The sequence below is a fragment of the Phyllostomus hastatus genome, unplaced genomic scaffold (assembly GCF_019186645.2).
Source record: "Phyllostomus hastatus isolate PE091 unplaced genomic scaffold, TTU_PhHast_1.1 phas_contig_198, whole genome shotgun sequence".
NCBI classification, from domain to species: domain Eukaryota; kingdom Metazoa; phylum Chordata; class Mammalia; order Chiroptera; family Phyllostomidae; genus Phyllostomus; species Phyllostomus hastatus.
Window position 1 is genome coordinate 4,982,267 of NW_025333715.1, and position 24,254 is coordinate 5,006,520.

General features: G+C 42.6%; 1 protein-coding gene across 2 annotated transcripts in view; it reads right to left on the reverse strand.

Moving 5' to 3' along the window:
• EP300 (E1A binding protein p300) overlaps positions 1 to 14,491 on the reverse strand; it is a 68,042-nt gene extending 53,551 nt beyond the window's left edge. For both annotated transcript variants that reach the window (XM_045834746.1, XM_045834745.1), the window contains exon 1: positions 14,360 to 14,491. In XM_045834746.1, coding sequence (XP_045690702.1) covers positions 14,360 to 14,453 — 94 coding nt within the window. In that variant the 5' untranslated portion in view covers positions 14,454 to 14,491. The remainder of the gene's footprint in view (positions 1 to 14,359) is intronic.
• Positions 14,492 to 24,254: the final 9,763 nt, after the last annotated feature.

A 24,254-nucleotide genomic window follows, 5' to 3' on the forward strand; every position in this document is an offset into this window, starting at 1 on the left:
CACCAAAAGTTTGTCCTGATAGTCATGAGAAAAAGATGTACAGTTAAGTTGTATAATACTCCAGAATTCCTTGGACGAGGTTAAAATAATTTATCAATATACAAACTAATTCAGAACAAAAGATTTTAAACTATCATTAACAACAGAGATAACTGATATAAAAGACACATCATCTGTAGAGCACCAAGTGTGAGCTCCATCAAGCAAGGGGCTACCATTCTTTTGCCAAGTTCTTATTACAGTGCCTGCCACAAAGTGGGTCCTCGATCTGCTGAGTGAGCTTGCTCTTTCTCCTGACCTCAGCCTACAAATTCACTTTCCTTAACCAAAGTCTAGCTGAAATAGGATACAAAACCATGCCTCTAGCTAAACCACCCCCACCCTACCCCTGTCCCATCCCCGCCAAAAAGAGAAAGAAGTTATAGATTAACCCAGGGTTTCTCAATCTTGCTACTATTAAACATTTTGGGCTGGACAATTCTTTTTGTGGGGGAAGGGAGGATTGTACTGTGTATCGTTAAGACACTCCGCAGATCCCTGCTGTCTTCTCTCAATGCCATTATTACCCATAACTCATTTGTGACAACCAAGAATGCCTTCAGTACCACCAAATGTCCTTTGGAAGGGCAAAGTTGTTACTGGTTGACCTGTTGACAGTCTTAACTCATTATATACATTAGATACTTGAGTTTTCTTCCCTCTTAATTCTCCAAGTAGTTTTCACATTAAAAAGACATTACTAGGTATTTAATAATTAAATATACTTGAATCTACAACTAATTTTCCTGTTAAATACAGTTCATCCCTTGAAGACAAGATACCACTTTAAATGATCTATCTGGTCCAATTAATCTTGGTTTTTAAGTACAACTCTTCCTTTATGTGCCCTTACTCTTCTTATAGAATTCTGTCACAGCACTCAAATGATGAGTGTCTCTTCCTCTTCCCTCCTGGCTGCCACCTCTCCCACCCCTCCCATCACACCCCAATTCACCCAAACTGAAGCTCTTCGGAAAATGCGTATCTTATCACCTATAAACCAATTCCTTGCCTAATGCCCAACACAGTTAAGTATTCTGGTCATATCTTAATTGAACCAAATTGTATCTCAGGATCTCAGGACAGGATTTAGAGTCCAGACTTAACAGAATTATTTTCTTTCCTTTTGAAAAATCGTATGTACCTATCCATCATTAAAAAACAAACAAACATGGGCTGGAATGGGAGTAAAAGGGAGAAAACTGTACTTGAACAATGATTAAAATAAAAAACAAACAAACAAAAAACGTGTCTTATGCATTTGGAATATAAATAAATAGTCTCAAATAAAACCTATCTAACATCATTATTCAAAGAAAATTATTTAATATACTGATGTATTTCCTTGATAATTTCTATTTTTTTTAAAGATTTTATTTATTTTTAGAGAAAGCAGAAGGGAAGGAGAGAAACATCAATGTGTGGTTGCCTCTCCCATGCTCCCCACCAGGGACCTGGCCTGCAACCAAGGCATGTGCCCTGACTGGGAATCGAACTAGCGACCCTTTGCTTTGCAGTCCAGCGCTCAATCCACTGAGCCACACCAGCCAGGGCTATTTCCTTTATCATTTCTATTTATGTAACTCACAAAACTGGGATCATACATACTTTAAGAGAGACTTCACATTTTACTTCTCCCCTGAAGTATATGGAAAAAAAAATATTTTTTACTGTTGCATATTTTTACTTATTTTAGGGAAAAATAAAAATCTCTACCCATTTAGAAATTTAAAAAACATACATTTAAAAAAATGACAAATCCAACAGGAAATTACAAAAAAACCTGAGTAATAATAAAATACATTTCAAAACTCAAAGCTGAAAATTTTAAGTATCCAAGTTATTATGTTAGAATAATATATTAGGAAGCAAGTAGTTATCAACAAAAGAGGAAAATCAGATACAACAGAGAGGGTATGAACAAACCAAAAGGTGGTACTTTGAATAAAGTAATAAATTTCTGGGAAGGTTAAGGTAAAAAGAAAGTAAAATGAGAAAGCCATACTAGCAACCAATTTCATGGGGGGGGGGGGGGGTTAGGGAGAGGAAAAAAAGATGGATACATTCTTGCCCTGGCTGGTGTAATTCAGTAGGTTGGAGCGTTGTCCTGTAAACCAAAAGTTCACGGGTTCAATTCCCCATCAGGGCACATGCAGGTTCAGTCCTATAGAGGCACTTGTGCAAGGCAAGTGATCAATCTTTCCCTCTCTTTTTCTCTCCTTTTCCTCTAAGCGTGTCCCCAGATGAGGATTAAAAAAAAAAAAAAGAAAAGAAAAGAAAAAAAAAGATAAATTCCTGATAAAATACTCACCAACCTTAATCAAAAAGAAAATATAAAGGATAAATGTCCTAGTCTCTCCAACAAATCAATGGCAAAAATAGAAAATGGGAAGTTATTATCAAATAAAAGATTCAACAACTAGATATACCTTGTTTAGATTCAGATTCAAACCAATCGAAAAAAGGGGGAGAGACACAAAAACTGTAACTTGAAGCAATAAGCACATAGGAGTTTTTTTATTTTATTTTTTATTTTTAGAGAGAGGGGAAGGAAGGAGAAAGAGAGTGAGAGAAACACCAACGTGTGAGAGATACATCAATCGGTTGCCTCTCGCACACCCCCACCTGGGGACCTGGCCCACAACCCAGACTTGTGCCCTGATGGTGAATCTACCAGGTACCTTTTGGTTTGGGAGACAACACTGAACCCGGTGAGCCACACCAGTTAGAGTGGGAGTTCTTTATTCTACTCTATTAAGAAAGAATACTGTAAAAATCACACATGGCCAGTACAAATCATGAACGTAGAAGCAGGAATCCTATAAAAAGATAAAAAAGAACCCTGGCTGGTGTGGCTCAGTATATTGAGTGCCATTGGTCAGAGGTTCAATTCCCAGGCAAGGTACATGCCTGGGTTGTAGGCAGGGTCAGGCTCCCATTAGGGGGCGCGAGAGAGGCAACCGCACATTACTGTCTCTTTCTCCCTTCCTTCCCCTCTCAAAAAAAATTTTTTATATTAAGAAATAAAAAAGAGCAAATCAAATTTTTGGCACCTTAAAAATGTATTGTCATGATTAGGTTGGGGAAACCTAAGGAATCTGGGGGAGGGGGGGCTGGCCCAGTTTGCACCAGAACCTTAGACCATCTATAAAAGACATTCACCATATTAACAAAGAAGAAATTATAAGATTCATCTCAATGACTACAAGAAAAGCATTGGATAAAATTCAATACCAAATCACATTTTTAGTAATCAAGAAAGTAATAGGAATTTCTTTAAACTGATAAAGTCTTCTTCCAAAACTTAAAAACTGAGAGCAAACATGCATAATGAACCAACATTACAAGCAGTCTCTTTAGCATCAGAACAAAACCAAGGTACTCTTGACAACCACTTCTGTTCAATGTCGTACTAGTGTCCAGCTAAAGCAATAATATAAGAAAAATTAATAAGTAAAAAGACTGAAAAGAAAGAAACACAACTCACTGTATGGAGATGATGTAACTGTCAATATAGAAAATCCAAAGCCAAGAAATGAAAATAGTGAAAGGTTAGCACAGCCACTAAATATACTATAAATATAAACAAATTAAACTGCATTTCTAGACATCAGCAATAAATGTTTAGAAAAAAATTTTAATACAATTTAGGGTAGCACAGGGACAACTTAGGAAAAAATCTGACAATATGTTACTATAAAATACATGTAAATTGGGGAACAGTAAAGACTACCTAAATAAACAGAATAACAACCCAACTACAACCCAAGGTACAACTCCTTGATATTACATAAAGGGACACTGAGCTTAACAAACAAAGGATGCTAAAACCTAACATTTCCCAGCCTATCCATCAGGAATACTGTCTTGGAAACCAGGTTCCAAGAAGGAAATGTCAGTGGTGTTCCATGCTCCAGAGAGGGAGAATTAACTGAATGTAGATAATAGAATATATCTAGTAATTTAGGTAAGAACAGTTCGGGGGAGTTGTAAAGAGCAAAAGCCAGACTGCAGTGGATTGAGATGTAGGAGGTAAAGTGAAAGACACCAAGTGTGTTTTCTAAATATTAAGGTCAGCTTTTAGATATGTAATCTGCTTATTCTTCTCCCCCGTTCTCTTTGATTTATAAATCTGAAATTTATTTCATTACCTTTAAATTACCCTGTGGCAAGTATCACAGAGCTATGACATATAACTGGCAAAAGCAATGAACTCACACCATCTCCAGTATGACATTTCCTGCTTACTTTCTAAATATCAACCAATATTTGGCAGGCCACTCCTACCAAAGTTTGTTTTAAGTTCTCATACACATTTAATGATGCTCAAATACAAAGTGACTCTGAGTAAAATGTTCTGTCACCTGAATGTACATTCAGTCCCAACAGTGATACAAACGAAATGGGACTGACTGGGTAGATTTAAATCTTTGAAAAATTGAACATAATACATAAGGTTTATTCAATGGACCATGTATTAGAAATGTGACAATTTAAACAAAAACAAATTTGGATCGAGCATGTGGGAAACTAGCACTGAGTCAAAACATCCTTTCATTATTACACACTCATTCTGTAGGTCACCCTTTGTATCTTCTATGTTGCTGTGATTCTCAAAGCAGATTTAGCCATATAATCTCTTATAAAATAAGCCCTGGCCAGTAGGTTGGAGCACTGTTCCCATAAACCAAGGGGTCCTAGGTTCAATTCCTTGTCACAGCACATGCGGGGTTGTGGATTCAGTTCCCACTCAGGGTGCCTGTGAGAGGCACGCGACTGCTGGGCTGTTTCTCACATCCACGTTTCTCTCCCTCTCCTCTCCTCTCTGTAAGACCAGTGAGCATGTCCTCAGGCGAGGATAAAAAAAAAAATCTCTTGTAAAATAAATACTCATCTCACTTAGCCTTTCCATAAATCAAAAGATCAAGGCAATTCCATGGTACATGAACAACTAGACAAATATTGCCACCATGAAATATGTAAGTAAAGCATACCCTTCAAAATTAAGATAAACAATCCCAAACAATGCACTGTCTGTGAGCACAAATACATTTTTTTTTAGTTACTAACTAGGATGCAAAAACAACTTAAAATTGAGATAGTTTTCCCTCAAAATCTATTTCTACTGCATAATATCTCTTCCAGTTATACATTATTTGTTGAATAAACAGGCTTATTTTTGTATTTCAGGTAAACTGAAGTCAAATGAAAACTCAGTTCTGCTCTTAAACTGTACACTAAGCAAAATATCCATATGAATTATTCCAAAACTAGTCTATTCTCAAGTATCCACTTAGAAGACAGAACACATCCATGGATTCTCCTCCTTTTGATTAGTTTTCACTGGTATTAAAAAGCTTTTTTAAAAATGAACATTCCTGCTCTTAAAACTTTTCCTTTCCTCTAACCCAGTGGTGAGGCCAGAGGATGAAGAAGGACTGGACAGGTGAAGGGCGGAGAGAAAGAGAACAAGCTGTGAACCTATAGCACAGCCCATTTAGCAACTGGAAAAATTCCAAGTACGGGGAGGAAAGTGAGTGATGAGGCTGGCAGAGATCGAAGCACTCAGAACCCTAGTAGTTCCAGGGAGGGGTTGGGATTTAAAAAAAAAAAAAAAAGAAAGAAAAGAAAAGATGGCCCTGGCTCATGTTGCTCAGTGGATTGAGTGCCGGCCTGCTAACCAAAGGGTCTCCAGTTTGATTCTGAGTCAGGGCACATGCCTGGGTTGTGGCCCAGGGCCCCAGTTGGGGGCTCATGAGAGACAACCAACCACACATTGATGTCTTTCTCCCATCTTTCTGCCTCTCTAAAAAGAAATAAATAAAACCTTAAAAAATAATTTAAAAAATAAGGATGAGATGAAAGTCAAATGTACATAACTTTGTAACAGTTTGGCCAGACACTGAAACTATCAATCTCACAATGATCTCTTGTTCTTACTGGTTTGGGGCACTCTTAACATTATCTCAGCTGTTTTGGGTGCTTAAAAAGCATGACATTTTAAAACATCACAGCCTTGAAAATGAGACAATTTTGCAAACTTTAATTTATCAGGTAAAACTCTAAGTACTTTATTTAAAAATAGTATTTTAATATTCTGTAGATGAAGCAGAATTAAACTACTCATAAACAGCCTACCTAAGCACATAAAACTACTTAATATAAAGTAACACAAAGACAATTAAATGCAATATCCATGCTGGTAAGACTTGTAAAATTTCTGAAACAGATGGAAATGACCTGTGATTTATACAAACTGCATTAGATTATAATCAATATGAAGTTTTACAGATCACATAGGCATGCATGTTGGCAGCCGTCAAATTTTGATATCCAATAGTCAAAGGGCAAAAGTGCAGCAAATTTCAAATATGAATTCTCAACCCTGTCCTGCAACCATGACATCAAAAGTTGTATTTAGCCCTGGTTGGTGTGGCTCAGTGGATTGAGTGCTGGCCTGTGAACCAAGGGGTTGCTGGTTTGATTCCCAGTCAAGGGCACATGCCTGGTTTGTGGGCCGATTTCCCAGTGGGAAGCGTGTGAGAGGCAACCACGCACTGATGTTTCTCTCCCTTCTCTTTTTCCTTCCCTTCCCTCTGTCTTAAAATTTAAAAAAAAAAAAATGTTTTTAAAGTTGTATTTATACTTTGGGAAGTGACTGACTCAAGACTGACTCTTAACCTTAACACATTTAAGTTAGTTCTCAAAATTTAGAGATGAAGTGCTATTACTGACCAAGAAGGTGCCTGGGAGCCTACTTTTAGAAGTTTTATTTATCGATTTATTAATATAGTGACACTTCTTAGTGTAACATTAACCAAAAGCTAAGGGCATTACTATGCACAATATCAAAATCTCATCATAAAAATCAACTCAATGACATGTTGGTATTAAAACTAAACTGCATGCTAACCTAACTATCACCGACCATTTCTTGAGTTGGAGTAGCACCAACACAGTGTGAGAAGCTAAGTTGTGAGTCTAGTATTTGTTTGCTTGACCAGGAATGGCTACAGTGAATCCTGATAATGAAGCTACCATACTCTCTTTTTAAAAAGATTTTATCTATTTTTAGACAAAAGGGAAGGGAAGGAGAAAACAGGGAGAGAAACATCAATGTGTGGTTGCCTCTTGCATGCCCCCAATCTGGGACCCTGCCCGCAACCCCAGCATGTACCCGGATTGGGAATCAACCGGCAACTCTTTGGTTCACAGGCCAGCACTCAGTCCACTGAGCAACACCTGCCAGAGCCATACTATCTCTTAAAAACAAACAAACAAACAAACAAACAAAAAGCCTCCTAAAACTTACATATTTGTAGAGAAAAAGGGGAGAATGAATGGTTTGTTTTTTAGTTATCTACTATATTTTCTACGCTTATGAAAACTGGTAAAGTTTGGATGTTAAAGAAAAATCTTAAAAAAAATTAAACAATTTACTTTGGTAATTACAATTTACTATAAACTTCCAAGGCAAATGATAAGCGTATTTCAAAATATAAATGACATATCCTTCGTCTTCCTGCCATTAGGTTCTCCCCCTGCTACTGATCTTATACCCTGTCAACAGAATCAGTCTTTCTCCTTTCCCTGACCATGTCACTCCCCTGCTCATAAATTTTTATCCTGATAAGACAAATGTCAAACTCCTTAGCATATTTCATAACAGGACCCCAACAGCCTTTTCCATCTGTCTCCCATGAAAGCTCTCCACAATTCAATCAGTGCTCAGTCACATCGAAACCACCTGTATTTGTTACCATCTGAAATACCCAACTTTTCCAACCTCTATGAAAAGGTAAGTTACCTTCAAGCCCTCCTATCCCCATTCAAATATACATACTCTTTATGAAGTTTTCCCCAACACTGCAAACCTACACAATTAGAAATAATTTCTATTCTCTGCCTTTCTTCAACACATTTAAAAAAAAACTTATCAGAGTATAATTATGGGAAAATTGTGTGCACACGTATACCAACCCTACCAGATCCTAAAGGACTGGAGAGCAGGAACTGCACCTTGGTTCACCTTTAACTCTAAGTGCCTAATGAGAGAAATGTACACCAAATGCAAAGTGACTACTCAATTTGGGAGAATCACACAACCTCAAAATGTACAAAATTAAACCCATCACAACCCCTCCCCCAACATCCACACACAAATACTGCTTCTTTTCCTATGTTTGCTATCTTAGTAAATGGCATCTTCATCAATCCAACTGCCTTAACTTGAAAATCGGGAATTATCCTCGATTCCTCCACCGCAATATCTTAACATCGAATTAATCACTCAATTCTGTTGGCCATCACCTTCCCTCCAATCTTCTCACTTCTTTCCATCATCTAATCCAGGTCGCCCTCACCCCAGCTAGAACCCTACAGGAGCCGTCTCACTGGTCTCCCAGCTTCCTATTTTTCCCTGATCCTTTCTGAGGGATTCCTCACTTAATCATCTATGGTACCTGGAAGGTCTAAACTCCAATAAGCATTATAAACCCGGCATGATTGGCCCGTTGTTCACCTCTACAGTAATATTTCTTGCTATCCTCCCAGTAAGATGGAACTTACAGGTTCCCTGAATAGGCCACACCACTCTTGTTCACAGCCTGGGTCATTCTTCCTAACTAACCCTGTATCTATTCTTCAGATTCCAAGATCAGACACCAATTCCTCAAAGATTAGCTACCAGAGTACTAGTAGTACAGGCTAGGCCCCCATTTCTCCCTGTGCTCCCCAAATACAACACTGGTCATGTCAGACTTAAACGCCGCTCCCTTGCTCTTATCTGTGCGTTCCAGGAAGGAAGGGTCTATGTCTGCCTGGACGACCAGAGTATTCCCTGTACTGAAGATAAATGCCTAGGCCTAGCGTACTGCATATGTTGGTCTAACACAGTACAACTGCTACCTTGTCAAGTCTTCTAAGCCAGTATTTTTCAAATTGTGCATCACAGCCAATAAAGGACCATAAACTCAATTTAGTGGGTCACAACCGGTTTTTTGTTTTGTTTTGTTTTTAAAAAGGAAACGCAACAGAAAACAGAGTATATTTCAAATAGTAAGGCTAAGTATTATTTTACTTGTTCACTTGCTGAGACAAGGTCTCTGCTTTTCCACACAAATTGTAGTTCTTGGGTGTGGTAAAAAAATCTGAAAAGCATCGCATTGCTCCTTCTACTTTCCTTCCTCCTCCTTTATAAGAAAGGACTCTTATAAGACCCAGATAAGAAAAAAAAAAGAATAGAGAAAAAAAATAGTGCTCAACTGCACAATTCTTTAGCAAAAAGCCATTCTTAACTGGAGCACTTCCAATAAGGACGTTCTGCTTTGATTTCTCATTATGCCTTAAAAGTTTGATTTTCATCTCAGTTACACATATAAGACATCCTATGTGACAGTATATGTAGTACTTTTATTTCTATTTTAATCTCTGCTATCATATTCTTATACTTTCAAAAAAAAATCTCAGTAGATAATGTACAGGCTAACAGCACCATAAACCTTACTTCTAAGACTGCTCTCTGAACTTCACACACTTGACTTTCTTTTTCCAGTCTCCATAGATCCATTACAAAAATCTACCAATGCTTTTCCCTGTACATTTAGTAGTAAGGTTAAAAACAGCCGTTAATGAATGCAGAGTATGCTGCAGCAAACTCTACCTTAAGCATTTGAGAAAGAGAATTCTTGTTTATTCCTTATCACAATCCTACAAGGTGGGCACTGCAGGTGGGCAAGCTAAGACAGAGAAGTTAAATAACTGGCCCAAGCTGACTCCAAAACCCAATCTCTTAACCACTCGCTTTTTTCCAGTAGTTTTAATTTTTTTCCTCTCAACTAAATTACTCTTAATTGTCTTGTTGGGGGCATTTATTAAAAAAAATCTACACCTAAAAACAAATGAGATCCAAACTGTTTAGAAGAGGCTTAACACTTCAATATTTATTCTCCTAAACCCTTTTGAGAATCGGGCAATGAAAAATTCCCATTAAAATTTCAGAAAACTACCATCCAACACACACACAAAAAATCATCTGCAAAATCCAGTGTTGTAAAAATTTTACACTTGGTATAATTTGTTTTTTTTTAAATCTTTTAAAAAAGATTTTATTTATTTATTTTTAGAGAGGGGAGGGAGGGAGGGGGGGGAGAGAGAGAGAGAGAGAGAGAGAGAGAAAAACATCGATGTGCAGTTGCTGGGGGTTATGGCCTGCACCCAGGCATGTACCCTGGCTGGGAATCGAACCTGCGACACTTTGGTTTTCAGCCCACGCTCAATCCACTGAGCTACGCCAACCAGGGCGGTATAACTTAAGTTTTAAACTTGCTCATTAATTTCTCCAATGGATGCCAGACTTAAAAACAAAATCAACTTCAAAAATTCTAAATGGAGGAAACTCTAAGATAATACACACACGAAGCATGTCTTGTTTTTCTATTAATTATTTTATGTTTGGCAGAGTAACTCCTGAAATGTTTTTTTGGTAAATATACCAAGAAGTATTTTACACTCCCACTATATCTGTAACATTTTTGCTATTTTTTCCCCTTCCTATTTACTAAATACCCCTACAGAAAACACCACTATGCACCAATTTTCAACTTCCAGTGGATATGCCAATACAGTTCTTACCTCTGCAATAGAACATGAACTACTCCTGGAAGAGGGTATCCACATTGTAACATACAGAAGATTTACAACCTAACAAAAGTCATTTTACCTCTCCATCAAGCACAGATAGCCTTCCTGAAGCCCTACAAACGAACTTACAAAGCCTCGAGAATAAGCAACTGCCAGAGTTCAAGGCACTTGGTAAAATGTGTTTCACTTTAATTTTAACAGTAATACCTCACTGGGTCAAAGAGCCATAAACAAAAAAACTAGAAGCAGAACTCTAAACACTCATGTGTAAAAGTTAAAAAGAAAACAGTATCACAAGCTTAAGAGCAGAAAAAAAGAAATGGCCTCCTCCAAAACCATTCCAATCAGGATGTTAATTTAAACCACTAACACAATAGTGTTTTCAGAGAGTAAAACTGATGTTTAAAAATTCCTTGCCACTTCTCTACTGTGGACATTAATCTGGTGTTTAAAACGCAGGTATATTTTATACACTAGCTGCCTGTGCCTTAAAAATGCAAAATAGGCATAAAACCCGAGTCAAGTCTGACATGTTAAGCACACAGTAGGGCTACGACACTGAACCAACACCAGGAGGACCATTACCTACTGACAGGACAGATCCTGGCACTGCTCAGTCACCCATCTTTCCAGAGTCCGCTCTCTCAGTGCAGACAGCATTAGGTGTTTACAGAGCAATGACAGAACATGTCCAGACTGCAAGGAAGACAACACATCCTCCTCATTCCCACCACTCAGGTTATTGTCAGAAATAGGTTCAAGAAATTCCTCCAGGACTTACCTGTTTACTTTCCTGTCAACAATTTTATTTATTTATTTATTTATTTATTTATTTATTTATTTATTTATTTATTTTTTACCAAATGGCTTTACAATCTTTTTTCTTTTGAGAGAAGGTAAGCCATTTGATTCATCATAGTTTTGACCTAAGTATAGTAAGCTAAAACTTTCAATAACTCAAGTGCAAATACTGAAACAGGAAAATAAAAATACAAAAACTAAAAAACAAGTCTTTCCCTTTCCATTCTGACACATGAAACTTAAACTTAATTCGAGTTATTTGAATCAACCTGTAAAATTTCTAAAGTCTTTGAGTATGTCATTTTTATTCTGCACCAATGGCAAACCTTAGAAATTCAGAAATTGGGATTTAAATGCTAATTTGTTTTGTGAGGCTTTTGCAGGCCAACCCAACTGGGTTCTAGTTTTCTTTCCTATAAAACTGGCACATGCAAACTCCCTTGGTAGGTACACTTACACTAATAAACTTGTAAGCCTCTATTTTTAAAAAAGTTTCTAGGGTCTAGAATTTTGGTCTTCTGACTCATTTCTAGATAAAATTCATAACAGGTACCAAGGAACAACTTACTTTCACATTTATAAAATGTCCAGGTGACAACTCAAAAGTCATTAACGTAGAAGCTACAAGTTTGAAATTTAAAGTTTTAAAAATGAAGAGTCGTTGTTAAAAGTTGCCTGCAAACTTATACCACACTACTAGATGCAAAAAGTAAAAACAAACAAATAAAATCAAAGGTTATGGTGCCCCAACTTGAAGCAAGTTCACAGGGTGACAGAATTTTCTTTACACCTTCTCCACCTCCACAACAGAAAACCCCAGACCCATCAGGATTAAAAACTGGACAAAAAATTCTAGGAATAAAATCTTCATTGGGGGAGGCAACAAACCATCAGTACAAAATTTAGACAAAGCTAAGGAAGATCAGCTCAGTTTATCTCAATATTGAGGGTTTGTTTGTTTTCTATAAAAACCCCCTCGATACATTTAGGACTCTTATAACTATTCACAAGCATCATAAGTAGCAAAACAATTTTTATGTAATAGACAGGGGAAATGCTACACCAAAATGAGTTAGCTGAAGTTACCCAACACACAGATCAAGTGTAGAGAATGCAGCAGTGCACCTGAACAGAGAAGTGTCTGAAGAGAAGGCAGAGCGAGCCTTCCTTCCCAGGCCTTGCATTACTCCAAGACTAAGCTGCTCCAATAGGGGGGTCATCAAAATAATGCATAGAAAAGTTGTTTTTTCTAAAATAGCCCAAGCCACAGGCTAACTCAAATGTAAAATCCATTACCGCATTACCCAAAAACTAATAAAACCCGAAAATTTACAAGGGAAAACATATCTAATGGTGATCTGTAAAAATTCTGAATGACACTTTAACAAGTGCAAAGGAATACGCTGCTCATTATGTGCATGAATTCCAAGGAAAAAAGGTTAAAAAAAAATCCCTGAAGACTAGAGAAACTTCAAGGAATAAGGACAGATCAAAGTTCACGCAATGCCAATGTCACAAGCCTGAAAGGAGAGGAGACTCTGCAAAAGTCCTTAATTTTTTCAGGTACTCTTTCTTATAAAAGTAAAGAAACCAAAACATTTGCTATAGCCTTACATAGTCACCCTTCAAAATGAAGCCTACCTCTAAGAAACGTGCTTAGAAGTTCTCTACAAACTCAAAGGGTACATTTAACTCCATTAAGCACTCTTACTGGCAGATGGAAGGATGACGTTGAGCCTGCTCTTGGGGAGTTAAAGAGATGCTCCCTAGTAAGGGGGAACATCTTGTGGACTGTCAGATGGCCAGCCATTCTTCCTCTTCATTATCCTGGTACCTCAAATAACTATGACAGCAAAAGAGAAGGTCGGTGGCCCTCAGGATGGCACCCAACTAACTGTAAGGAAGGGATGATGGAAGAAAGTCTCCTGACAGTGAAGAATTTGTAGAGCTTTTTAAACGGAAATCTCCAAATATTTTAAAGCATAAAAAGGCAAAAACACAAATACAAAACCTAATGCATATTTCAAATGTGTTCGATTAGTTCATGTTTGCAATTCGTGATTGGGGCTCTTTCCCATTTCTTATCTTGATTTCCAAGAACAAAATCAGGAATCTCTTTTCTTCCCCCACCCCAAAGAGAAAGTGACTACAAACTGCAAAGAAAATGCCCCTGCTCTCCCCAACCTGAAAAACCAGGGTTTCAGACATTTTGGTCTCAAACCAAAGAAATGGAAGATGTAAAATGAACTGCGCTCCATATTGATTCTTAAAGCAAATAAAGGGGGGAAAATTGAAGCTAGGAACGGTAGGTGAAATAATTCAAACCAAATTTCAGGCTTTACTTAAACCTCACGTCAAACCTGAAATCCTGGGTCACCTACACACAAATAAAAACAAAGATTTTTACACCCTCATCCTTAACAGAGAAAATCTTGGGTAAAGAAAATCTTGAAAAGCAAGAGTGGAAAGTAGAGGAAAGAGTAAGAGAAACCAAAGAGAAAGGATTTGCAATTCCTCCTTTACCAGAAACAACAAAAAAATTAAAATTGCATAAAAAAGCCTTACACACTAATGCACTGCCACTTCCAAAATTAAATTGCACGGGAGCAACAATAAAAAACATTTCTGTAGCACCACTAAAGAGCTCTAATTCCAGAACACACATCGATATGACATAATGTTGCAACGAATGTATTAGGAAGCGAAGAAAATGGTTGGGCTACTGGACGTCTTCGACTAGCTCATTCAAACACCTTTAAAATTAATTAAGAGAGGACTAAAAAGAGGGGGAAAAAAGGAAGAAAATATGGAAGAATAAAGGTGCACGGAGCAGAAAAGATTAAAGGGGATGTGGAAGGCGAGGGCTCCCGAGACTAACCTGCGCCGTCGCTGGCCGACGCCGAGAGGGCCGGAGATGAGAGTTTAGGCCGCTTGGCTGAAGGCGGCCCGGGTTCCACCACATTCTCGGCCATTTTTAATTCTTTCGGAGATACAAGCGAGGAAATCGAGAATCCCCGGGAAATCTCTTCTTCAGGTGGGGTCCCCGCCCCGCTCCCTGGGGTGGGCTTGGGGGGCTCCGCCGGCCCCCGAGGGGGGTGGGGGAAGTTCCTTTTTCTCTCCGCCGGGTCGCGGTGACTGTAGAGGGATGCGGACTCGATAGAAAGGTAGGGGCAAGTGCGAGGGGCCGGGCCTGGCCCAGGCCCGGAGGAGGGCACAGAAACCCAAATCTGCCGAGCGAGTCCGCTGCGGCGAATTCCCGAGAACTCGCTGCTCTAGAGGCGCAGTCCCCGGCCCGCCACGGCCGGTCCCTGCCGAGCCGAGGTCTCTCGGAGCTCCGCCGCCGCCATCAGCCTCTTCCTCCTCGGCGCTGTCCTCCTCCTTCTCATCGCCACAAGGAGGCGGGGGCGAAAAGGGGGGAGAGGAGGAGGCGAAGAGACACACTCACCTCCTCCCGGTGCCCCCTCCCGGACCTGCGCCCCCACCCTCCGAACCCTCCTCCTGCCGCCGCACCGGCCCCTAATGGCCGCAGAGAGCTCGCGCGAGCAGAGAGCCAGGCTGGCGCCGCCGACTCACATCGCGCGGCGGAGGCGCGGCCAGGACGCCGGGCACGGAACTCGCTGGCTCAGAGGGCCGAGCCGAACTGCGCCGTCCGCCCGTGCGGACGCCGAGCCCACCGAGGAGGCCCAGCCACGGCGGGCGCCGCGCTCGCCTTCGCCCTCTTCTCTCGCGGAAAAAAAATACGGCCGCCTCCGGCTCCCACTCCCGGCGGCCAGGTGCCGAGAGCGCCCGCCCCCCCGGGGCTCCGCTCGGGGCCGCCCTCGGCGGCGGGCGAAGGCGCTGGGGGCGCGGGGTTATGTAATGGTCCCCCCCAGGCGTCGACGCCGGCCCGGCTACCGGGCCGCGCTGGGGGTGTGTTCGGGCGGGAGGGGGCTGGGGGTCGCTTCGGCCCGTGCGCCCCGGGCCCCCTGCTACTGTCTCGGTCCCTGTCGCCTCTCTCCGGCCCGGCTCCCTTCCGCACTCGCTCTCGCAGTTCGTACTCAGCCCAGCGTCCCGCTTGCCCACTCTCGCCCGCTCCCACTCGCCCTCTCTCCCCCCGAGCCTAGCACACAAACAAGATGGCGGCTGTTGTTTCTTCCCTCTGCCGAATCCTCCTTACGGGCTAGCGGTAGCAGCGGCGGCCGGAAATGAGCCAAGGGGGGGGAAGGGGGAGGGGTTGAGGCTCCGGAGGGAGGCGGTGAGGGGGCGGAGCCTGAGCCCCAGCCGCTCACACAATGGGGGAAGAGGACCCGTGGGCGGGGCCAGTACCAATCACGGGATCCGCCCAAGGACCCAGCGCTGTTGGCGCTTCCGCAAACTCCCCCGGAGTCAGCCGGCGGCTCCCTTTTAAAGGGGAGGATTTGAAGAGGGGGGTCGGGGATGGACTTGGGATCTATTTTCAGTCGGTGGACACTTACGGGGGAAGGTGCCTGGGTTGGGTCTCTGCGTAGTGGACCGGTGGGAACCGCGCCGGGGAAGGCGCCAAGTCACCGTGCAGGTAGCCGAAAAGGAGCTGTGGGGGTGGCCCTGCGCCCCAGGCCCTTGAGCCGTAGCTCTTTCTTACCTGGGTTGAGTCCACCAGTCAGGGGGTAGGTACCCCACTGCCCCGTGTTCCGGGCCAGAGACCTAAGGCGTCCTCGCCCCTCCATCGCTTTCCCAAAGGGAACGGGTTACATAAAAGAATCACACTAATTACAAGTTGTTTACTTTTTCTCTGAGTTGTACATTTTTTTGACTACGAGTGTATATTATTTTGATAATCAGAAATTATTCATTTTTATTATTTTGATAATCAAAAATCACAGCAGCGGGAAGAGGTTTTAGGATCAGACCTAAATTCGTTTCTTGCCGACCACGTGCCCATACGCTCCTACCAGGTATCACTGTCACCCAAGGGCCTTGAATTATTTTTCTTGAATTCATCTGGGACCTGAGGACACTGGAAGACGTTTCTTTTCACCCACCCCTAATAGACCACCTCAATAAAAGACCATGTTTATGCAGTCTTTAAAGATAATGTAATCATGGGGAAAAAGCAAAGGCACAAGGTGCTAAAGGTATACGTAAGCATGGAAAAAAGCAAAAATGTAACGATGGAGGAAAATGCTTAAATGTGCGCTGTGAGACTACAGTTTTGCAGAGGAGGACCTCGTCGGCCACCTGCACGAAGTGCATTTCACATTCCTGCACACTTCAGGATTCTGCTGTGTTTGGCCTTGCGAAAACTGGTACTTGAGGAAGTGGCAAATTTGTTAGTGGTCCCCAAGGAAACCCCCAAACCAGCATCTGTGGAGAGAGTTAAAAGCTTTTTACCATGTTTAAAACATCATGCTCCTCAGTTGGTGTTTGCTTATTGTTGAGTTTACTTTGGTTTTTATTATTTGCTTTCTAAATACATGATGAGAATAAATAATCTAGAAGTGAAAATCTCAAGGTCTTAAGCAACTCAGGTCGCCAACAAGGATGAATTCTGTCGTGTTGTTCAGGCCTACTTTACCCAAATTGCAGTAAAAAAGCAGGCAAGCTGAAAAGGACAGTATCTGCTTATGAAAGGTGATATAGAATGGATCCAATGTGTGAGACTAAGGTCAAAATTGGCCCTCAGTTATTTTTAATAGTTCGTACTCACATTCACAGGAAACAAGAAAGAAATGTGGACAACACCTGAAAGCATAGCCAGTGGTTCCCTTGTGAGAGGTTACTCACCTGATTTTTTGAAGACTCTCTGACCTTTGGAAAAACTTTCACATAGTTTTGCAGAGGATCCAGCTTCAGTCTGAGCAGCATTTGAACATACTTGGCCAGCCTAGCCAAAAATACTGTGGGGCAGAGTACAGGAAGCCTACTGAAGATCAACTGGCCCTGGCCCAGTATCTCAGTTGGTTAGAGCATCGTCCCAATACACCAAGGTTGCAGGCACATGCAAGGCTCAACCAAGTAATACATAAATAAGTAGAACAATAAATCGATGTTTCTCTTTTTTCCCATTCCTCTCGCTCTCTCCAATTAAAAAAAAAAAAGATCAAAGGATGGTCTCATGAGGAAATTACGCAAAGAGGAATAAGGACCTGCCCAGAAGGGAAAGCTCAGGCCTTAAACGAGGAATTCTGCTTCTTCCTGGGATGCACTTTTCTGGGTCCTTAGCTGGCACCCCAAAGTCAGTCATGTTGGAAGCAGTCACGTTGGAGAAAATAGAATCACACTAATCAAGATGAGACTTCAGAGGGATTCAAAAATGCAGAATTGAATCATCAGCCTGAATTATATAACCTAATCAAATGAAAATGTAATCAGTTGTGGAGTGCTATGTGTAGATTAAAAGTGCGTTCATGAAGAAGGAATTGTCTGCCAGTAGCTGGGGGGTGGGGGAAGGTGGGAGAGGAACACATGGGAGACAAGTGACTGGCAGATAAGAGCAGGGGCACTGAAGTCAACCAGGACTGGGTTTAAACTGGTTCTGTCACTTAGCAGCTGTGTGACTTGGGCAGTCTCCTCATCTGTAAAAGGAACTTCCTAAGTAGACCTACTTTAATATTGCAAAAATTAAACTTGGTAGTTTATGAATATGCTTATCACAATGCCTGGCACATAGTAAACAGTATGGCTTAGCTGTTTGTAGCCATTTGTTCTAAAAGGGACAGGATCTTACCTAACTCAAAGAGCTGCTAAGAGAATGGAAATGTGATGACTGCATGTAAGGTGTTTGACAGTGGCTGGAGACTGGCAAATACTCATGGGCTACGGCGTTGGCTTCTCAGTTGGAAGGAAGTGCCTCCCAGGATCACCCAGCTCCCTTTAAGATATTCTCTTAAACCATCTGATGACTAATCCAGCTTTTTAGGTGCCCTGATTACCAAAAAGGAGACCCCTACATAGTGGACACAAGGACAGGAGGAAAAATGTATTACCTTAGGATAAATTCATCAGTTGCATCTGGTCAAGATGCTACCCATTTGATCCACAGTCACCTTAGCCTTAGTTAATACTTATCCCTTTCCCCAGGATCTATATACTTCTTGTGTGTGCATCTTATTTCTTTATTTTTTAGAGAGGGAAGGGAGGAAGAAAGAGAGAGAGAGAAACATCAATGTGCGGTTGCTAGGGTCATGGCCTGCAACCCAGGCATGTACCCTGGCTGGGAATCAATCCTGCGACGCTTTGGTTCGCAGCCCGCGCTCAATCCACTGAGCTATGCCAGCCAGGTGTGTGCGCCTTATTTCTATGCATGATCCTACTGTCCAGCTGGAAACCTGGACGCCATCCATGGATCCACGCAGTCTTCCCAATTCCTTCTCCCACATACCCCGTCATGAAGTCCTACAGATTCTACTTCCTGAATTACCTTCCAAACCAAATGGATATTCACCATAAGCAAGTGTTACCTATTAACAAAAACCAAAAAGGGTTCTCATGAGTGTGACCTCGACCAAGTTTTTCCAAAGTACTTGTCATCAGTGGAAGATGGTTCGGGAGGTTGGGTCGCTGCTGCAAAGGTGAATGTGCTCAGAGCTGTGAAGGTGGCTGCACACTTATTACAAGGGATTATCGACTTGGATACTGTTCTAAAATATTGCCATCCTTTGCAAGAATACATTTTTATTGATAGCACACTAATACAAGCTGTTTTTGAACAAGGTCTTAATAGCCAGTACTGATAAGAACATAAAGAATTGGTGTTTTCCTATACTGTTAGTGGTAAAAAGGCACGATACAAACTTCTAGGTTCACACCAGTGATTTTAGACTTTGAAATCCCAGTATGTGTAGGATGTATTCTGCAAGTGTACAGAGATGTGCAGTAGTTTCCCCTTATCCACAGGTCTGCTGTCCACGGTTTCACTTTCCACAGCTTCAGTTACCCACGATCAACCGTGGTCTGAAAATACTAAATGGGAAATTCCGGAAATAAACAATTCGTAAGTTTTAAGTTGTGTGCTGTTCTAAGTGGTGTGATGAAATCTCATGATGTTCTCCTGTGTCCTGCCTGGGATGGGAATCATTTGTTTGTTCAGCATCTCCACACTGTGTATATGCTTAGCCACCTCAGCTCTTAGATTGACTCTGAAGATATCACAGTGCTGTGTTCAAATAACCCTTGTTTTACTTAATAATGGCCCCAAGGCACAAGAGTGGTGAGGCTGGCAGTTCATATATGCCAAAGAGAAACCATGATATGTAGATATGTACACGGTCTGTGTAGGGCTTGGTACTATCTGCAGTTTCAGAAGTCCACTGGGGCTCTTGGAACTCTGCCCTGCAGGTGAGGGGGAACTACTATACATGAAAATGTTCCCTCTGCAGCGTCCAGGAGGCCCTCCCCACCCAAAAAAAGGAGAAACAAACCAACAGCCCATCGCTAGATAAATGGATAAAGAAGACACTATGGGAATGATTCCATTTATACGAGGTGCTCAGAGTACTCAAACTTACAGAGACAGACAGTGGAATGGTGGTTGCCAGGGGCTGAGAAGAATGGGAAGTTACTGTGTCTGGGGACGGAGTTTCACTTTGGTACAATGAAACGCTTCTGGAGATGGAGGGTGGTGACGGTCGTACAGCGCTGTGAATGGACGCAATGCCACTGCCCTGCACTTAAAATAGGGTGATAAATTTTCTGTGTATTTTACCACAACTTAAACATTTCAAAGATTAAAATGGTAACTTTTTGTGATACATATTTTACCACGGTTAAAACACAAAACAAGCAATGCATACCGCATAGCCTTATGATGATGGGATATAGTGCAGTCATTTAAAAACTGTGCTACCCAGGAGAGAGAGATATCCCTCTATCGCTAAGAACTACACAAGAAACGTGTAGAACAGCAGGTGTAGAATGGCTCTATGTTTACAAATGGAACACAATAGTAGTGAGTTGGAAGCTGAATGTGCTCCCGGCTGCTAGGGGTGTTGGGGTGAGAGAGGTGTTACCTGGAGCTCTCCTTCTACATCATGCATTTTTTTTCCGGTGTGTGAACTCAGAACCAAAAAGCATTAAAAAGTAATAAATAAACAAACAAAACACCACCCTCCACCGTTGGGATAAAATCTCATGTGCAGGAGATGGCTTTCCCATCTCCTTTCTCTCATCTTCCCTCCTCGTAGTGTGGTGCCTGGGCCATGCTCTGTCTGTCCTCGGGAGAGTCACCCATGACGCTCCCTCGGTCTGAAACACTCACCACCCACCCCCACCCGATCCCGGCACCCTCCGGGTCCCAGCTGACACATCCCTTTCTGTGTAAAGCCCTCCCTGACCCCCCCAATCCTGCTCCCACACTCCTCCTGAGCCCTCCCACGGCTCGCCTCCGGTGCTTCCGAATTGCCCTGCATCCACACTGTGTTACAGTCCTTGTTGGCCATTCCCTGTCACAGAGCGGGAAGGGTGACCTGACCGTGGTGTCCATGTCTCTACCCCCAGGAACTGGGGGTTCTAACTCAGGAACTGATGCATAGTAGGAGCTCAGCTCAAATGCTTGGACAAAGGAATGGGCAGCATTGACTTGTGAGTCTGGTCTGAGCGGGCGGTCTGTTCTACTGCAGCAACAAGGCCTTTCCGGTCCTGAAAAGGACATGGTGGGGCACCTGTCCATCAGGGTGCCAGCCAATCCTCCTCTCCCCTGGAATTTTGAGTATCTTGACTCAGAGTCTTTAAAAGTAAAACAGAAAGAGAATAAGCGTTTCTGTTCATTAATGATCTGGGAAACTGGGACTCTAAAGCATGTAATATGACCTTCATGAGACTCCAAACTGAGGCCAGGGGAAGGCTCGAATCAGGTCTTCCAGCACCACTACGGGCCCCTTTCCACTGAACTCTGAGGGCAGGAAGCGGGTCCTTATGCTTCTTCACGTCTCCGGGCCTAGCACGGGAACTGCCACAGAGTTCATAGCCAAGGAGTGTTTGTGGAAGGAAGGAAGGAAGGAAGGAAAGAAGGAAGGAAGGAAGGAAGGAAGGAAGGAAGGAAGGAAGGGAGATCTCTACATAAACAGACATTCACAAACACATAAAATATTTTTTCTATAAAATTTTTTTCTATAAAATTATTTCTATAAAATGTGTGCTAAAGCCACCAAAGCAGCCAGAGAACGTGTAACTTTCCGTGTCATTAGGCATGATGTTCCGCCGTCAGGACCGAGGTGGGCTAGCAGAGCCTGAGGTAACCGAGGAACTTACCCTCTTCATATCCACAGTTAAAAAACAAAACACGCAATGAATACCAATGCCCAAGCAAAATAAGCCACGAACCTGCCTTTACTGAGCATCTTCTCGGTGCCCAGCACTTTGCTGGGTACTGCGGATTCTGAGAGGGACAACACACTAATCCTATCCTCTGGGCACACCATCTAGTTGAAGAGGAACTCACAGAGATAAATAGTTACCAGACGGAGTGATGGAGGCTTTCTCAGGGCAAAGAAGGACGGCTAGTTTGCGAGGGAGACCGTGCGTCACGTTGGCGCCTGGATACGGCTCACCAAGCCTGGAGCATGTGCTGACGAGAGTGCCCAGGTAGGAGAGGATGTGGAAAAAGGGAACCCGGTCAGGCCACAAAGGGCGGTGTGTGCCATTCTAGGAAGTCTGGGCTGAGACCTAGGTCCTGCTTTTCGCTTGAAATTTGTGGTCATTGGGTCCGTAAATCTGTGCAGTAATTCAGTGGAGTATTAACACACGTTAGTAGCATTATAAATAAAAATCGGATTGACTTCAAAATAAAAACAAATGACCTCCAATTTGATCCTTTGTCTTCTAAACGTGTACTCCAAAGGATGTCAAAAGAGACAGATATGCAAATAAAGAGACCCAATGCCTGGTAGCCCTAGGCTGATGGCAACTATCGCCACAACGTGTGGGCCTATCAGACTGTGACTCTACCTAAAAGGATCTCAAAATAGCTCTGCTCTGCTCTCTGCGGCAGGCAAGCGTCTGCTCCATTCGGCAGTAGCTCATTCTTTACTATTGTTGCTATGTGACAAACTATTGGCTCTCAGTGTTAGCCAAGCCGGCCAGAGGAGGGTGGGTAGAGAGGGTTTGGGGAGCAGCGTCTTTCCTGGAATCTAACAGAACAAACATGGCCTGAGCGTTTCCTAGGTACCCCCACGTTACCTGCCCCTGAAGGTACAGACATCCAGTTCTGTTCAATGAACATTTACTGAATGTGCCTCCCATATGGGAGGCACTATGCCGGGCTACAGGGATGTAAAAATAAAATGTGCATGCTTTCTGCTCCCAGTTGCTCACTGCCTAGTAGGAGAGAGAGTTTTGCAAGCGGGGAACTAATCTACCAAGGTGCAGTGACCGAGGCTCGGGTGCTGTGTGGACACACAATGGGGGTGCTTCAGATGAGTTCAGCTTTGGACACAGTGATGTGCTTGCAGAACGCACTGATGGAGATCTCCCAGGGACAGCTGGATGTGCGGGTTATAGGGAAATCAGACCCGGGACTTGCTCTGGAGGGTCTTGCTATCGAGTGAAAGAGACAGAAATGTGAATATAATAGACCAGCCACTATGCTCCGTGGTGAATGCTCACAAGAGGCTCACAGAACATGGTGATGCCACTGCCTGGCCCGGCAGCCTTCATGTTTGTCTAGGAGGCAGCCCAGGGTCTGAGTCTTGAATGACCTAGGGTGGTAACCCTGGTGGAACCAAAAAAAAAAAAAAAGAAAAGAGGACGGGCCCACATGAGATAATTAAATAATTTCTCGGCTCTGCAGTCCTGGCACCAGTAAAGGGAGGGTGCCCAGAGCTGGCACAGGAAACACCACAAAGCTCAGAACCTGAACCCTGGGCACCGGTGATAGGGTCTAACGAGGAGCTGAATGCATGGCATCGCCCCGTGACATAAGCTGTTTTGGGGTGTGGAGGTCGTTAGAAGCATATGAAGGAGTAAATCCACGGCTCCACACTCTGCCAACTTGAAACATCTCATTCCCCAGAACTTCAGGTGTGTCTCCCTGAGACCCAGGGGGAATACCTGTCTTTTCCTCCTACCTGCAGCCTCATTGCAGGTTTACTCCTTGCACTACTTCTTTGACGCATCTCGGCATAAATCAAAGGCACGGCAATATCAGGTCAAGTCCAAATCACATTCTAACCCATCCTTGAACCTCACTTAGATTCTGTGCCTTAGCTCAGCTCAGCTCAGGTAAGAGAAACAGACTTTACAAAGTCCTGCTGAAGTCACTGTTGCTTCAGTTAAAAGCATGTAGGACATTCATGACGTCTTTTATTAATTTATCAAAAATGTATTGAATGGAGCCCTGGCTGGCATAGCTCAGTGGATTGAGCGCGGGCTGCAAGCCAAAGTGTCGCAGGTTCGATTCCCAGCCAGGGTACATGCCTGGATTGCAGGCCATGACCCCCAGCAACCACACATTAATGTTTCTCTCTCTCTTTCTCCCTCCCTTCCCTCTCTAAAAATAAATGAATAAAATCTTTAAAAAAATGTATTGAATTGGCACCTCATGTGGCAAGCAAGGGGTTAATTTGTTTAATCCACAGAGCTCTTGCAAATGGATAAGGAAAAAAAAATAGGGGGAAAAACTGCGCAAGAAAACCTCCCCAAACAATAATCACTTGTGGCTGAGACACCCTCCGGTGACTCCCAATAATTCCCACCCCCTGGTGTCCATGCCTCCGTGTTACCCCCTCCTCTTAAGTGTGGGCAGGGTCTCTGACTTGGTTCTAACCAATGGAATACGGCAAAGGTGATGGTATGTTACGCCCAGATCATGCTGTGTTAGG